The 17,730-nt window shown below is 38.8% G+C and overlaps 1 protein-coding gene across 2 annotated transcripts; it reads left to right on the forward strand.

Moving 5' to 3' along the window:
- Window positions 1–681: 681 nt before the first annotated feature.
- On the forward strand, window positions 682–17,423 carry shoc2 (SHOC2 leucine rich repeat scaffold protein). 2 transcript variants are annotated; one of them, XM_084564686.1, is made up of 9 exons: window positions 682–741; window positions 5,883–6,953; window positions 7,366–7,503; window positions 7,667–7,797; window positions 8,160–8,348; window positions 8,907–9,029; window positions 9,393–9,530; window positions 11,029–11,146; window positions 12,733–17,423. In XM_084564686.1, the coding sequence occupies exons 2-9, from the start codon at window positions 6,251–6,253 to the stop codon at window positions 12,939–12,941; spliced, it is 1,749 nt and encodes a 582-aa protein (XP_084420812.1). In that variant the 5' UTR covers window positions 682–741; window positions 5,883–6,250; the 3' UTR covers window positions 12,942–17,423. The 2 variants fall into 2 exon arrangements, with proteins under 2 accessions (XP_084420812.1, XP_084420813.1); XM_084564687.1 differs by lacking the exon at window positions 9,393–9,530.
- The last annotated feature ends 307 nt before the right edge of the window (window positions 17,424–17,730 follow it).

Here is a 17,730-nt window from a genome sequence, read left to right on the forward strand (position 1 = left end):
GAGGATACCCTAATGAATCCTAATGTATTGACATTGATAAAATTACGCACCATATAGTACTTAAAATTAGCTCCAGCTCCAACATGAAAACACATTTTCAAGGAATGTTCTAATAAACAAGCGCTATGTGGACACATGGAGCCTCCAATGCTCACACTCCTCATGTATTTGCTCATATATTTTCAGATGAGTTTGGGGTTGGTGTGTAGTCATGTGGGTTTCAAGAGTGCACTACCCACAGATGTTCCAAATAAAAACCTAAACCTCTAAACCTCCCACCAGTCATTTAGAACAGAAAAAACACTTGTATTATTATTATCATTATTATTATTAATAAATACAAGCAAGACATTTACTTACTGTGTACGATAAATACACAACTAATAACATAATACTAATAGTAATACATATATTTTAAAATTATTATTATTGTTATTATTAATGTAATATAAAAAGCAAACATTTGAATACGTTGTATACGTTGGCAGTTTTAGTAGTAATAATAATAATAATAATAATAATAATAATAATAATAATAATAAGTTATTATTGGTGGGACTTTTGCAATTAATGTATAAAAATTATGAAATGGTGAAGGTTTGATTGTATTTCAAAGTCTCGTGATAACATTGGTTAGGCGTGCGAATGACGCAGTTTGGTGTCCGGGGAGGGAGGGGAGCGGAGCAGCAGTGTAGGAAAAGAGGAGGAAGCAGCAAGGATGGCGGAGTCACACCTCTGAAGGTAAAACTGTTATTTTATCACATTAAATGTTGACGTTTGAGCACCGCGCCGCAGCAACGCAACACTCAATAGATAATACTTTCGCCAGCCCCTTATTACGGCGTATGTAACGCTCAAGTGTCATTTTGCGGTGGCGAGTACGAACGTACTCTTTTGTTCAGCTTCGGAATGGCCGCTGTTTTTCTGAGTGTTTTCTTTTTTTCCTCGGCTAATATTCAACACGGGAACGGCGCTTGGATGCTGTGTTACAGTGAATCCGCACCCTGTACGCCTTCTGTGTATGCCCGGCTTGGGATATCAGCTGCCTCCACCGGCTGTTCCTCCCTGGGTGTCTGATTGCGCCCAGCTGGCTGCAGCAGAGATTTCCCCTCTCGGTCGAACTCGGCGGACGGGTCGGTCTGCGTCCGACAGTCGCTCTGCTCGGGCCTACGCTACACTCACTGTTCAGCTTCAAATCAAGCTAACCGCTGGATTTAGTAGTAAAGATCTAGGTGATAAATACTGACACTCCCTGCACCGTCTATTAATATAGCAACCTTTCACTATGCCACGTTGAATGTAATGTTATTCTCCATTTTGCGAGAAAATCGCTCGCTAAAATCGTGTTAGCTTTTGGGCTAAGTTACTTGCTAGCTGACGTTAGCAAGTTAGCAGTCTGGCATAACGGACGTTTGCTTTGCTGTTGACGTTTAGCTTAGCTGTGTTTATTTCCTGTCTTGTTGTCAGTCGCTTTAGCAGGCTCTGCTATTGTGCTTAGCTCATTTTGAATACTTATCTATTGGAATATTCACTGGAGATGTCAGTGCCATGGACGGTTTAGCTAACATGAAACATTTTTAGCTTACGCGAGTTGGCTAACGACTATTACTTGGCTAGTTGAAGATGTTAGGTCAACAGTCACAACGTTAACGCAGTATTACTGTTAACGTCAGGCTACAACTATCATACCAGCGACAACACAGCGTCACCAAGCCCGTTGCTTTTCTTTGGTCATCGTGTTATGTGGATTTATTAATCTTGCAGGGCGACTTGACTTCCTGACCTGGTAGCTACGGTTTTGTCGGTAATCTGTTTCCAAGGATTTGTCAATGGCACACGTAGCCATCAAGCTAGCTGGATCATGTGGAGTGCTGTGTAGTAGCAGTAGTTGCCAACTCACCTCTTGTTGTTCAGTTTTGCTTACCATATCACACTGGTAATTGTCTCAACTCACAGGCCAGATCATTTCTGAGTTGGTATTCCTCCCTACTGGTGTCGTAACATTCTGTCAAGCAGCGGCACTGGTCTCGGATCTTTTTGAATATGATTGAATCTGTGCTGCTTTTAGTCACATCACAGCACTTAAGTTTGTTTGCTTTACACGCGTGTTTTATTGTATGCGCTGATTAGCTAACATTGGTGCCTGTCTTATTTGATCATAAAGCCTTTGTAATGGATAAACAAAGGAGAACAGGCCTAAATGCACTGGCATTAGCAGATAGGCCCAAGATATCCTTAATGGAAACTTCATTAGTCCGTATGTGGGAAGTCCGAGTAGCACTTTATGATGGAGTTGTGGTAGTGTTGATGGACACACATTAGCCTTTTCTGCAAAACTGTATTTGAGTTGATCCTCATATTTACATTGGCTAAATGAGTAGTTCTAACTTACAGGGTGCTTGCAAGTTATGTCACTGCTGGATCATTTCCCCATTGATTCAAAATGATTCAGTATCTTTTGCCAAAAAAAAGAGGCACAACGAGTGCATATATAAAATCACCCATTAAGACAGCCACAGATCAGTATCGAAGACGGCAGTGAAGGGCAGTGTAGGCTTTGAAGAAGAGTGCCTATCAATAGTGCAGTTTTTCTGATCTAAATAAGCTGGACCGTTGAGCCACTATGTGATTCCATCATTTTATGCATAGCTAATTTAAATTTCTGGTCATCTCTTCCCTTTTTCCATGTACTGTCTAGGCTATCCAGCCATACTTATGTATTCATTATGATTGTTTTGCAACAGATTTTTTTTAGGAAATGTTTAACTAGCTCAGTTCATGCTTAGGTGGGGCTGTAGACTTACAGTAATGTCAACACCCGCTGGGCCATGTTTGTTTAGCCACAGTTAGTTGGTGTGAGGTTTTGCTTAGTACGTTAAACAGATTTTGTGGTCTGGTAAAGCACATTTGAATTCTATGACATGACACTGATAACCCTCCAACATTTTTCAAGTGTGTTTGTGTTTCCTGGCATCTGTCAGAATAAATATTATGAAGATATTAATACTTCTTTTACTGTCTGCTTAAATTGCATACTAAGCTCAATGAAAACCCATCTTGATATTAGTTTCAATTTGTTTAAACATATTAGTAATGTTTAGTGCCATATTTATAGTAGTATGCATAATATTTGTTGAGTGAGTTGTTAAGTGAGGATGCGTTGAGACAAGAATTCTCTGCTTTTTTCAGCACGAAAAAATGTTCAACTAGTAGCAGCTCTTCCCAAATGTCGTTGAAACGGGTGAAGAAATGCATTCATCGCATGGTGCCATGTGTCACCAGTATTTAGTATTTGAAAGTGCTTATCCCTCTTTGATTTTGCTTTATCATAGTCATCGCATAACACAGTCTGGAGTTTTTGAATGCTTCTTACCAGAGTAAACAATCAAGGGATCTAAACTGAAATGAGCTCTGTGCATCTAGGTATTACATTCACACTCAACAAGTGGACACAACCATAACATTATCAGTGGAAAAGTGACTGAATATCATGCACCTGTGGTTTACTTTGTTGAGTTATTTTGCAGAAACATATGCATTCATTTGAATGATGTAAATAAGAATACACGTCTTTGCTGTGATTAATATTTAGTTTCTATGAGTAAGGCCAATACAGATTTCCTTCATGATAAAGGCTTGATTTCTTTGCCAAATTACTATTGCTAGTATAATTGTAAATTTCATAAATAACACATTTCTTAGGAAATTAACATGTTCAATTGAATGCTAAATATTTACTTCTGATGTTTTTGGTCTTTCACTATGTTCAAAAAGAAATCATTAGACTTTGAATGCAGATATAAATCTATAGAGATAGTGTTTACATGGAGTTGTTATAACCAGGGTGATGTACCAGTACAGGGACAGAGTGTACAACCATAAAAGGAAGTGGCTTTCACAGTTTGGTTTACATGGCCCCAACAGAAGGGCTGGCCTGGCTATTCTCATTTTTTGTTAAGAATTATTTAGTGCACAGGTATGTGTGTTTTAGCAAGAGTTAGATGTCCATCTCTTTATTTATGACAGGCAAAAAGAGCAGTGGATACCTTTTATTATTTACAGAACAAACTCTAAGGCATTCTGTCATGTAAGAGGTGCTGCTATTGACCAAACATTTCTTTTACCCAAAAGGTCATATGATCTGTTTTTGTGGGGACTTAGTGCTTTGAAGGCCACTTCTAAAGATTACTCGCAGCAGTCGTAACCTTTTCACTTAGCTCTGATCCTGAGCCAAACCTGCCTCTCGTTTTGCCACAGCTTAGCTTGTACTAGTGCTGGAGAGCCTTACACAGGCGTTGAGGTTCAACAGCAACAGAGACTAAATAGAGACAAAGCCAAAGCAAGCTAACACACACGTTTGTCATATAAGGATCCAAAGGACAGCATGTTTTGTCTGGGTGTCTTTGAGACATAAGTATTCTTTATGATTGTTGTGCTACAGGTTTTGATATGGATGTTAACTAGTTCAGTTCATGCTTAGGTGGGGCTGTAGGCTTACCATAATGTCAACCCTTTGCTGGGCCATGTTTGTTTGGGTGGAGTCAGTTGATGTGAGGTTGTGTTCTGTGTATTACACAGGTTTTCTTGGGTTGTCAAGTGATACCACATATCTTATACATCTCATGGTAGTGACATACAACCAAACCTGTTGAAATATACAGAGTCTTTTATGTTTGGTTGTTGCTCATATACAAAGAAGATGTACACACAGATGACCAACTTAATATTTGTTTTTAAGTGAAAGCGTGTGTGCTCGTGTTTAAACGCTGAGAGAACTGCGTAAGCATGGGCTTGGTGAGGAAGAGGGGTGTACCTTCTTTCCTGCATGAAAAAAGTTTTCAGCAAACTTAAGTGTCAGTGAAATATGTACACAGTGGAGAAATTTATAATGACGTATTCTTCCATGCGTTTTTAGTGTTTGAAACCATTCATTACTATTTGATTTCACTTTGGCGTTGCCGTCACTGTATAGAGCAATGTGGGGATGAATGTTGCCTTCCGTTGCAAACAATGAAAGGGTCTGAATGAACTGAATTTGTCTTTTTATGAAAATGCGATAAAAAGACAAAAGATACTCCAGGTGACCTTGTAAATTCCCTTGTTATAATGATGGTAGATGATTACACTCAAGAAATTGCGTTATTCATCAAACATTTTTGTCAGTGAAGAATCTCTTCACTATAGGTGCAACTTGTCAATAAGTAGGGCTGTAGTAGTGCTTCTGTGGTATATTTAAGATATCTAACAATAAATACGATAAGACAATCCAGTTTATGTTGATTAAATGTTGCCACCTTAACAATTTTTCAGAGACATGATTTTTGGTCCAGTACGACCACTGTACTGATCAACTGGCTGGACAGTATCCTCTTATCCATCTGACAATTGGCCATATTATTTTGATAACGAGGACTCTCCCCTACACACTGTTAACATGCCAACCTAATGGATATTGCTAGGTCTAACTTATTTAACATTTGCTGAATGTTTAAGAGACAGAAAATCTTTTTGTTTTGTGGCTTGTCTTCCTTTCAGTACAACATAGTTTCTTTTTGTAAAAACTGTCAGAAGCAAATACTTTGAAGTATAGAAGTGAGTTTTAATTGAAACTTTACGTTCTTGACTTATTGTTTTTCTGTTTTTATTAACTACAGTTGCAGGTTTTTGTGTTGATGTGAAGCAGTTGTAATGTTGATTTGAAATAATTTTGTTATTGTTATTATTACTATTATTATTATAGCATGTAGCAAATACAAAAAAAGTGTGTTTCCTTTTTCATGCAGAGTAACTCAATTGTTAAAAATTCAAACTGCAGAAAATGTTTGTAAAATGTAAAAATGAAATTGAAAATGTGAACAGAATTTCTTTTTTCCTCCCAACAGCCACAACAGAGGGATTATAAAAAAACTTGGTGACCTTTGCAGCCTGAAAGAACTTGTATCTGGAGGTCCTGGGATTGTATGTAGTTCAAACACTCAAGCATGTGGCCCATGGATGCCACGGTCCAGCTACTTCAAAGGATTTTTTCTCCCATGGCATTTTAACAAAGGAACAAAGTATCATAAGTATCCAAAAAAAACTTTGGATCACAAAGCCTTTTTTTTTTAGGGTAATCATAAATGTGTGGGCCTGCACGGGGATGTTTTCTTTAAAAGCCTCCTTGGCTGTTTTTGTCCCTTTTATTCTGAATAAATAACCTGACAAGAGAGACTCTCATGAGCAACTCTGCAGGAGGCCCGATAACGTCGACATGAGTAGTACTTTAGGTAAAGAAAAAGATTCAAAAGAAAAGGACCCCAAAGGTGGTCCAGCGGGTAAAGAAAGGGAAAAGGAGGCCAAGGCTTTGGCCAGCCTAGTGAAGGATGGGGGCAAAGAAGCTAAGACCAAAGGGAAAGATGCCAAAGAAGGAAAGAAGGACACTAGCAGCTCAACACCAGGTGTTGCCTTCTCTGTTGACAATACGATAAAGCGGCCAAACCCGGCACCAGGTACACGCAAGAAATCCAGTAATGCGGAGGTGATCAAAGAGCTTAACAAGTGTCGGGAGGAGAACTCAATGAGACTGGACCTATCCAAACGGTCCATTCACATGCTGCCCACCTCCATTAAGGAGTTGACACAGTTGGCTGAACTCTACCTATACAGCAACAAGCTGCAGAGCCTGCCGGCTGAGGTGGGTTGCCTATCGGGCCTGGTCACTTTGGCCCTCAGCGAGAACTCCCTGACCAGTTTGCCTGACTCCTTGGACTGCCTGAAAATGCTTCGAATGCTCGACCTCCGGCACAACAAGCTGAGAGAGATACCGGCTGTCGTCTATCGACTGACGTCTCTGACCACTCTGTACCTGCGCTTCAATCGCATCACAACTGTGGAGAAGGACATCCGAAACCTATCCAAGCTCACCATGCTTAGCATCCGTGAGAACAAAATTAAACAACTACCTGCAGAGATAGGTGAGTGAGACCTACGTGTAAAGACGCTTAACCATAAGTAAATCTTTTTCTTAGTGAATATAAGAATTCAGATAAGTGTTGGAAAATATCAAGTCTATATCATTTGTTCATTTCCATCCAAGGTATAGTTTTTTTTTGTGTATGTATTTTCCAGATATTGTGTTTATATTCTATTTATATTCTCACAAAACATTCTCATCCTATGGACCCTAGTGTTGATGGTCACTATCTAACCCTAACCCAACTCCAACAGTACTACATATCCTGTTGTTCAGCGTTTTGATGATTATCATTGGGCCTGTCTAAGTGTATGGAAGTAGCCATGGCTTTAAATTTGATCATGCATAATAGACAAACCCAGCTTGACTCATTTTTTTCTACATTTTTTCTACATTCGGTGTGCTTTCTGCAGGGGAGCTGTGCAGCCTAATTACTCTCGATGTTGCTCATAATCAATTGGAACACCTACCGAAGGAGATTGGAAATTGCACACAGATAACCAACCTTGACCTGCAGCACAATGAGCTCTTGGACCTCCCGGAGACTATAGGTGAGTTGAGTATGTCATAACAGTATGTTTTAGGACTCCAGTGCAAAGATGTGTTCATTTTTGTCTGTATATTTGTTCTATTTTACCAATCAGTGATTCCAGCTAGTTTTGAAAATTTGTGGAGGGAAAAACATCTTGATACTACGTGTTTTTGTTATTTCAGGCAATCTTGCAAGCATAAATCGCTTAGGTCTGAGATACAATAGATTGTCAGCCATTCCCAGATCATTAGCCAAATGTCGAGAACTGGAGGAGCTAAATCTGGAGAACAACAACATTTCAGTGTTGCCAGAGGTAAGTAGAAGATTAATTTTAATCCAAATTTAAATATTGAACATTTGAGTTATTGCAGCCTTAATCTGTATTCTGTTGTTTCCTGTAGTGCCGTTAAAATGCAAAGAATGCAGAAATGATAACTCCATTGTCATGTCATGTTTTCATCATATATGGGCAACTTAGCCACAAATTACAACATAATCGTAGCACTTGGGATATTTCTTCACTAAAAACGGTTTATGCTTATATCTTAATCTGTTAAATTCCTCCGTATGTCGGGGGGCTACTAGTGCATCCAGCATAAACATAACACAGCCTATGGTAATAGAGTCTTGTCTAAATCATGTGATTTCTGCCATGTCTCTGTTTCTCTTGGTCAGGGCCTGCTGTCAAGTTTGGTAAACCTGACAAGTTTAACACTGGCGAGGAACTGCTTCCAGTCATACCCTGTGGGTGGGCCGTCCCAGTTCTCCACCATTTACTCCCTCAACATGGAGCACAACCGTATCAACAAGATCCCCTTTGGGATATTCTCCAGGGCCAAAGTGTTAAGCAAGCTTAACATGAAGGTATACATGTTTGTCTGTAAAATTGTCTCAGGTTAATAATTACTGTACTTATTACAACAATTTGGTAAAAATGTGTGTAATTTTTTATTTACCACAAGACAGTAAGGCGATCTGTTGAAATATATTCATTGAAAAACATTTGAGGTATTATACTTGACAAACCAAAGTTATGCACTCACGTAAAAAAATACATCTTCATTATCCTAATATGGGCCTGGCTATTTATAATACAGCTTTTAATATGCTAAGCTGGAACCGTGAGAATGGTTATATGTTATTTTTGTCATATTTAAACAATATTTGCTTAGTCATATTCGTTTTCGAGTGGAACAGTTGTCTGAACGACACGCCTGTTGAAGTTAATATCAATCATTTTGTCAGGCATGTACATTTGAACCTTGTTTGTATTTCAGTGTCCCATGAAAACACGTTACCCTGGTGTTACATATCTGCCATATTCCAGTCAGCTGTTTAGCTTCTTGAACAGTGCTGGTTTTGTGTCGATCCATTGAATTGTCAGTCATGTTGCTAATATAGGTATGCTACTGACTTCCTTAGGACAACCAGCTAACATCTCTGCCGTTGGATTTTGGCACATGGACTAGCATGGTTGAGCTTAACCTGGCCACCAATCAGCTGACTAAGATCCCAGAGGATGTCTGTGGACTCGTCTCCCTTGAGGTAATTCTTACACACACACACACACACACACACACACACGGAGTATGATTTTGGGTTGCTGGTGCAGAATTCAAAGGTCATACTTGTTTTCTAAGCTTAAAGGGAAGGCCACTTCTTGAACTTTGAATACTTTTTTCTCAAATGAACAATGTGGTCCATGTATGAATTTGTACAACTTTGCACACATTTCTCAAATCTGTTAATGCTTTAGGCAGTTTAATCATTAGTTTAACACGATACAATTCAATTCTGTGATTGGAGCACTTGATTTATTACTGTTACTAATACTTTCATAGCTTATATTTCATGGCCAGACTGTTACTTAACTGTTCCTCATTTTGAAATACATTCTTGTTTTTACAGGTGTTAATATTGTCCAATAATCTTCTCAAGAAGTTACCACATGGTATTGGGAATTTGAGAAAGTTACGGGAACTTGACTTGGAGGAAAACAAGTTGGAATGTCTACCTAATGAAATCGCTTATCTTAAAGATTTACAGGTACTTTTCCCAACACACAATTCTCTCAGCTGCAGTTAAATTTGGTCTAAAAGGTGTAGTTTGTGTTGATATATATTCTGTTATTTCTCTTAAATGTTTTTAGTTTTAAGGAACAAATTACTGTACATGCTCTCTTACCATTAAATGATCAATCACAGTTGGTGGAATAGACAGTTCTCAGCTCAACTCCTCACATTTGAAACAGCACCATTTCTTTGAAACAGTGCCTAAGAATACTAACAGACACTTTTTAATTTACTTGGCATGCTAAGAAATGAACCACTGGATCACTCTAAACATAGACACAGTTTTGTTAAGATTATATGGAGATTATAACATTTGTTCCAGGATTCCTTGTTTTACTTTTTTTGTAGATTGTCTTTTATGACTCTGGCCATATGTTTGGACCTGTTCTTATGCTGCAGAATGACTCTGAGACAGATCCCATGCAGGAGTAAAACGCAAACATCGGAAGTAGCTAAAATATTTTCCAGTTACTATGTTTCAAAGGAGACTGTCATATTGAAGAAAATGCACAATTCCCATTCCATGGCCATGTGCCATCGAAATATCTTCAAATGAATGTTTAAGAGTTATTCTATGAAGTGTGGAAACCCTGAGATTGAATACATCAAGTCTACCCTCTATAAACCTAGAAGTTATAGAACCATTATTAGCTTTGATTGTTCCCAAGACCAAGACATTTGCAACCGCCATGACTGCTCCTAGAGTTGACAGTCTGGTACCAGAGTGTGAAGCCTTTGTCAGGGATTTGGCCAAGATCCAATGATCTCTAACAAAGTTCCAAAAGCGCTTGGCAGGAATTGATAGAAAAGGATTGACTGGCCTTGCAAGACAAAAATTAAATATCTTGGGGCAGGACTCCAAGCACTGTGTTTGGGAAACATCGATACAGCTCATCATCTGCTGTTCTTTACTTTCTCTCATGGTGACTGGTCAGAACGAAGGGGAAGCTGAATGCATTCAAATACAGAAAACATACTCCTGAGTCCAGTCACCTGAGACTGCTGCAGCAGTTTGCATTCAGCCAAGACAATACTAAAGTGGCCTCAGGTCTCGAACCATCCTTAAGTTGCCCAACCAAAGCCCAGACCAAAACCCTACAGAACATTTGTGAAGAGACCTGAATATCGAAGTTCCTCCATTCCTTTCATCTAGTGTAATGAAGCTAGAGAGCATTTGCCAGGAAGAGGAGGACAAACTACCCTAACCCAAACTAACCTAGTTGAGACTTGCCCAACAAGACTTTACATTATAATTGTTATCAATGGAGTTTCCACACAGTATTGAATTTGGGGTCTGTAAGGCTTTTATCTGCTGACAACCAGAGGTCCATTCCCTCAATATCTTTACTAATTTAAACTGAACTGTGATTTTTTTAATTGCACACTTGGACTGGTAAATGTGATTTATTCCTCTGCAGCGCTCACGCTTTGACTAACATGTAAATTAACAGAATTTTTATTGTACACATTAGAAATTGGTGTTGACAAATAATCAGCTGACAACGTTACCCAGAGGCATCGGCCATCTCACCAACCTGACTCATCTTGGTTTGGGGGAGAACCTGCTGCAACACCTTCCTGAAGAGATTGGTAAGTACTAATCAGACCACAAAATCAGATGAATCAGAACTGGTCCAGGGATGTTCCACTATGAGAGAACTGCACTCTGTGTTTCTCCTGGAGGTGAAAATGGATGGAACAGAAATTGTTGCTGTCTTTATAAAAACACAATACTGTTTTATGGCTCACAATTCTGTTAAAACTGAGAGTCTTTTTAAAAACCATGTACCATTAAACTAAACACAAACAAAAACACATTGTCCTTTAAATTCCACAATCCTCTCATATAGAGGAAATGCACAGCTGACCACCGACACTTTTTCGACATACTGTTGCCTACACCTGCTCTATAACACATGTTTCGAAGGTAGTGTTGAGGCCTGCACATCCTATATTTATATTTATATGCAGGGTGTAAGAGTTTCAGTAATGGGCAGAAGTTGACTATTCATATTAAATAAGTAACATCTTTTGTTATTCATTTGTACTGAAATCGACTACAGTCCACATTTTGAAAATCTCCATTTACATCTGATCAAATGTTTTGTTTCATTTGATCATTTGGTTTATTTTGTCTTAAAGTTTTATTTAACCTTTGGGATTTAAGAGCTTAGTAGTCAACAGTAAATCCCACCTTTCACCCTTCCTCTCTTTGGTTCGAGCTGGACAGGTTAGTTACTGAGGTTAAGAGTTAAGCCAGAGATTTAAATGAGCAGAGAAAGGCGCTAGAGGTGAGTGTATTTTTAGTGCATTCAGACTGCATGAAGAATTGAGAGTGACCTGTGGCTACGCAACTCAATACATGTTTGTGTGTGAGACCGCAGCAGGCTCTCCATCATCCCCTAAGGATCTAAATGATTTCCCCTAAGCTTGGTTTTGCTCAGCCTTTTTAAGGTCTCCTCTAGACAGCCTTAAATGTGCTGGAATTTGAATTAAAATAATAGGATAGATTGGCATAGACTTTCCAAAGGTTGATTAACATTTTTTTTGAAAAAAAAATACATGTATATTGTCATATATAAGATAGGAGATGGTGTAAAATAGCAATTAAAATGCTTTGGAGATTTCCATTTGACATTTTCCTGACTAAACAAAGATTAATTTGTCTTCTGATTGGTCTGCTAGCCACCTTGGGGCTCCTCCCCTTTGTCAAGTTCTGACTTCCTACGTTTTTTTATGGGAATTACATTGTTTGTATAGCAACAGTAACATAGGAAGTCAGGACTGGACAAAAGCTAGACGCCCTCTGGTTAGTGGCCAGCAGACCAATCAGAAGACCAACAAAGGGTTAGTTGAATTAGTAGTTAGAGCCTAAATCAGTAAGCTCAGTGTGCTTTGTATGTTGCTGTGAAATTAAGTGAAAGTGAATGTTTATAAGCTCTGACCTGGATCAAGGAGGTGCCTCAAAGGGATACTAAGCACTTGGTTGGAGACAGTTTCATCTGGTGTTGTGATGAGCGGTGGGGTTACACTGTGGGCGAGTCACCAGGGCTAACCACTTTAATTCCTAAAAATAATATTGTGTTGTCATGTATTGCTGAAAGCCTGTTGATATAAGACCTTTCCTGGATGTCAGTACAAGATGATAACTAACACTACTGGATGTCTGTCCTCAGGCACACTGGAGAACTTGGAGGAACTGTACCTCAACGACAACCCCAACCTGCATAGCCTCCCGTTCGAGCTGGCCCTCTGCAGCAAACTGTCCATCATGAGCATTGAGAACTGTCCCCTGACCCACCTGCCGCCCCAGATTGTTGCAGGAGGACCATCCTTCATCATCCAGTTCCTCAAGATGCAAGGACCGTACCGTGCCATGGTCTGAGCCAAGAGCAGCTCGATGCCAGTCCTGCTAACTCCAAACCCTCCGATCGCTCTGCACCCTTTTCGCCTGCCCGCCCCCACTACGTGTATCATACACTGTAAAGAAAACAGACTCGCCACAGCTGGTGTTGGGGGTGTGAATACAAGGAGGAGGTTGATGAGGAAAACGTTTCTTTCACCATCCTTGGGCAGAAATAAGGCGAATCTTTAGAAACTTGACTTCTGTGATGCTCCAGAGTTTATCATGGTCATTTTAGGACCCCAGCCACCACCAAGCCCCCCGCTCATCTGTCATTCCGAATCATGCGAGAGGAAAAATATTTCCATCTATTTGCCAAAACTGAAGATATATAAAGTTATATATATTGAGTAACTGTGAGCTAAGTGGCAAGTCTTTCAACCATATAAACCGTGCTCCCATTGCCAATGTATTTACAGTAATTACAAGCATCTATTATGTGAGCAAGGATACAACTGTATGCAAAAACAAACAAAAAAGTCTTTGGAACTTCTCATTTACTGCTGCTGCCGTAATTTAAACGTTGTCATCTTGTTTTACTTTCTTTTGATATTCCCCTTTTTTTATACATAATTCTCCCTCGACATAACTTATGTTACCTGCTTCTTGACCATAAAGAACAAAGGTCTAATGATGGGTGTGCTTATATTTTTTTTGTATTTTCTTTTCCTTTTTTTACCTTACGTTTTAAAAGAAACAAAACTGTGCCTATGTTTAGAGTGATCCAGTGGTTCATTTCTAAACACAATTGTCCATGAGAATACAAAGATATAAATTATTTCAATAACTTTTTTTATTACTGCTGTTACTTTTGTTTTTTTGTTTTTTCTTTATGTTTTTTTTAGTGACCCTCTTGCATTAATCCGTCACTATTAGTTTGAGGAGACCTTTTTTAACAAATAGCAGCAGTAGTTGTTCAAAGTTAAGCTAGTAATGTATACATATGAGAAATGCCAATCATACATGCTTGAAGAGGAAAAAACAACTTGGACTCTTTTTCAAAAACGGGTGGCGCTGCGGTCCCGACTTTACTGATTTAATCCAACAAAATAGGTATTGGTGGGAAAAAGCCAAACATGCATAGGTGATGGGATAAATGATAGATGTCTTTTTAATGTATGTATACGAATCCTGGTTGTTGCCTTGAGTACATTTTTTTTTTTTTTTTAGTCCTGTTTACTCATATGATATTCAGTGTTGCATAGCTGTCACCCAGTTGATCATTGACCGACATATCAAGCGTTTTCAAAAGATGAGTCTCTGGAGCTTCATAAAAAGATTTGATAATAAAACGTTAACAGGTAACTCCTTCTGGACACTTAATTTTTATTTTTTATTTTTATTTTTTTAAATATTCTTTAGTCTTTTCTTTGACACAGTCTCCTTAGAATATAAATCACATTAAGGAAAATACTCCCTTGATTTATATTGATTTGTAATTTTATTTTATTTTTTAACATCTTTTGTCCCACACTGTCCCAGCAATGCTGCTGCTCTTATGCACTTTTTTTTTTTAATTGAAGACATTGGCATCCTCTATATTTAGACAAAAACGCAATAGCCTCTCATTGGTTATTTTAAATGAGGGGCATTTTGTTTCATAAGTATTTTATCTGTTGAAGCGGTTTATCCTGTAAATTTGTATCGATTAAATATTTGTTTTGTGGGCTCAGAATATAACGGTAACTTTCTTTGGGGAAGTTTTATCCTGTCAATCTTAAAAGGAGCTTGCTCTCTTGAACTGTATAAGGGTCTCTGAGACATTTTGAGATTCTCACATCCTGCAAGGAAAAGGCTTACACCGATTCAGATGAGCATAGTTTATTTTAAATCAAGTGTTTTTCTTTTTTCTAAATGATGAAATGTGTATTCAGTTAGTATTATTTCAAGAGACTGTACATTAAAAATCCCAACAAAAGGTAATCAAACCAAACTTTTTTTTTTTCTTTTTTGAAAATGTTTTGCATCCCAGTTCTATATTCAATCATGATTCTGTTTATCTATTGAACTGTGTGGGTCGACTTTCTTTGCAGCAGCTTGGTGTGTTTTGGTGGGCTGTGGTCCGGCCTCCTGGGTGACCAGAGCTCCCACGGTCACCTCGGGGTCATGGGGGACGGAATCCGGGAGGAAAAAAAACAAAAAACGACAAAACGCTGCTTCTAATTTACCAGCAGAACCTGTTGCTGCTTTTCATGGACTTCAAACATATGCTGTTTGTGACGGAGGGAGCCGAGCAGGGCGAGGAGGCGGGAAAACGATCCACTCCCAACACTGACTCAAAAACCTGATGAGGGGACAAATCCACTGACCTTTTTTTTTTTTTTATTTGGCGTCAGGCCCGGTGGTTTTCACACAGATCAAATCGTTCGGACACAACGATGCGACGACACAACAACAAGGTGCATATTTGAGCTTAACGCAGTTACAGTACAACAAGACTGTCGGAAAAAGACAAAAAAATTGTAAAAAGGGCTTTCTGTGTTCACGCTCAACAACACACCGGAGGCATTGCATTCCTGGGTTTTATATAAAAGCTTTGGAAGTTTCTCTCTTTTTTTGGTGTATTTACTTTTAGCTGTAAACAATTGTGTGAAAAATGCCTTCAACGAGTACTCAAAAGTGAGATGTGCATTAGGTATGCAGCGTGAGTGCTGTGACCCATTTTTACATTCAGTCTCTCTGTTTTGACTTTTTCCCATGTGCCATTTTGCAAGGTTGAGAATGAATGCCAGTGCATGAAGGCGCAGAGGATGATGGGAGGTGAATCCGAGGCGGGCTAAATCGACTGGAGAGCATTTACCTGATCGTGGAATGTAGTTTTAACGTGCTGTTGGGGCGAGATGGAGAACACCCGACTGGCCCGCCCGGTCAGAGGCGCGACTCGTTGCTGGTTCAAAGCGATGACGTGTTGCATACTGGTGCATCCAGAATAATTGGGAGTATTTGTGTTTATTTTTCTATCGTCTGTGATTTTAGGCCATGGAGAGCACCACAGAATCAAAGTCATTTCGCTCCTTTTTGCTTTCTGTTCCCGGTTCATTTTCTTGCCTGGTTATTTTGTACAGGAAACAAGCATGTTGAACACATATTTGACATGATTTGTCTGGGTCAGAATCGGGCGTTTTTGCATAGAAGACTTCGATTTAGTGGCTATTTGGTGTATCTGCAAATGCTCCCTTTTTGTATATTGCAAAGGGTGTTGAAAGCATTGTGTGGCAATGCTTATCCTACTTAATCTACATTGACAAGCAGCCTTAATGGTCTTTTTTTATGTGTTCGTTTGGCTATTCCTTGTGTCTATGGCCACTGACTGTACTTGATGACAAGCAACTGGTCGTTACGATGTAAATTTGGGTCTAATTTCTTCTGTCTTATTTTTCCTTTTACTCTGTACAGTAATCTGGTAGACTCAGTATTACAAGATCTGTAATGTGATGAGAGTTTTACAAGAAGAGTGCAATGGAAGATGATGCCATTATGCTACCAAGTGGATGTGCATTAGCTTACGTCTCGCTTGTCTTTGGCATTAAAGGGGAATTCCACCAAAACTGACTTGTATTGTTATTTTACCAGGAACATTTTTATCTTGATTTTTTTTTTAAATATGATCTACAGGTCAATCAGATTTTAGTCATTACATTGCAGCATCTGGAGGACTAAACTCATTTCATTTTTTTTGTTCTTGTTAATATCGAGATTAGACAAAATAAAACTTCTTTTCTGTTTTTTAGGATCATGTATTCTTCATGGTGAGAGCACATAATGTCATAAACATCCTTATTTTTTATTTTTTTTAAATGTCAGTTTTGGTGGAACGACCCTTCAATGTGAAGCTGCCCGCTCTTTCCCCACTGCATCTGATCCCCATCCACTCAACCTCTCTACAGTGACTTCACACATTTACTTGACTGCCTTACGCGCACCAAGCAAAACCTTTATGACCGTTTAAACCACAAAGACAGATAATCATTTCTTCTTTCTTTAACGTCAGTAAAGGGACCTTGGATCGGACAGATGTTAAAAGTTTTGTTTGTTTTTTTTTTTGGGTCGGTTGTCTCTTGACTGGACGAGCAGATGCAGACATGACTACCTCTATGTGAGTCTTCATTGCTAACCACAGTGACCAAGATCCAGTCTGAGGGGTTTCTACCTGTGTTGGGATTTGGACCAGCAACTCAGCAACAGTTTGTTTTAACACAGCACCCTCCTGTTGATTTATTTTGGATATATGCCTTTACTCAAGCATTATCTGGCAAATGAAAAAGAGGACGAAGACACTGATTTTACCGTACCTGCTTGGTTGTAAATGACAGACTTAATCAATGCCGCCCCATTGTAAGACAGTTACCCTGAAACCAACTAGTTGCAGAGTGCTACTTTGCAAATGAGTGAAAATGACCATGTTTGGTGATGTTCTGTATGTACATACATCTTTTTAACTGTAATAAACTGATAAATATTTACAACTTTATGATGCGTGTGAATATTTCAGTTACAATGACCACAGAGGTTATGGCATCCAAAAGTTTTTTCACATCTCAGTCTGCATTTATTTATTGATTTGAAAGAAACGGGTACAAAGAAACACTGACAATAACAGATGTGTTATCCAATATTCTGAACAAAGCTATGGCTAATTAATTAATTGTATACATATGGGAAATGCCAATCATACATGCTTGCAGAGCGAAAAACAACTTGGACTCTTTTTCAAAAATGTGTGGCACTGCGGCCCTGTCTCTACTGATTTAATCCAACAAAATAGGTATAG

This window comes from Chelon labrosus, assembly GCF_963514085.1.
Source record: "Chelon labrosus genome assembly, chromosome: 2".
NCBI classification, from domain to species: domain Eukaryota; kingdom Metazoa; phylum Chordata; class Actinopteri; order Mugiliformes; family Mugilidae; genus Chelon; species Chelon labrosus.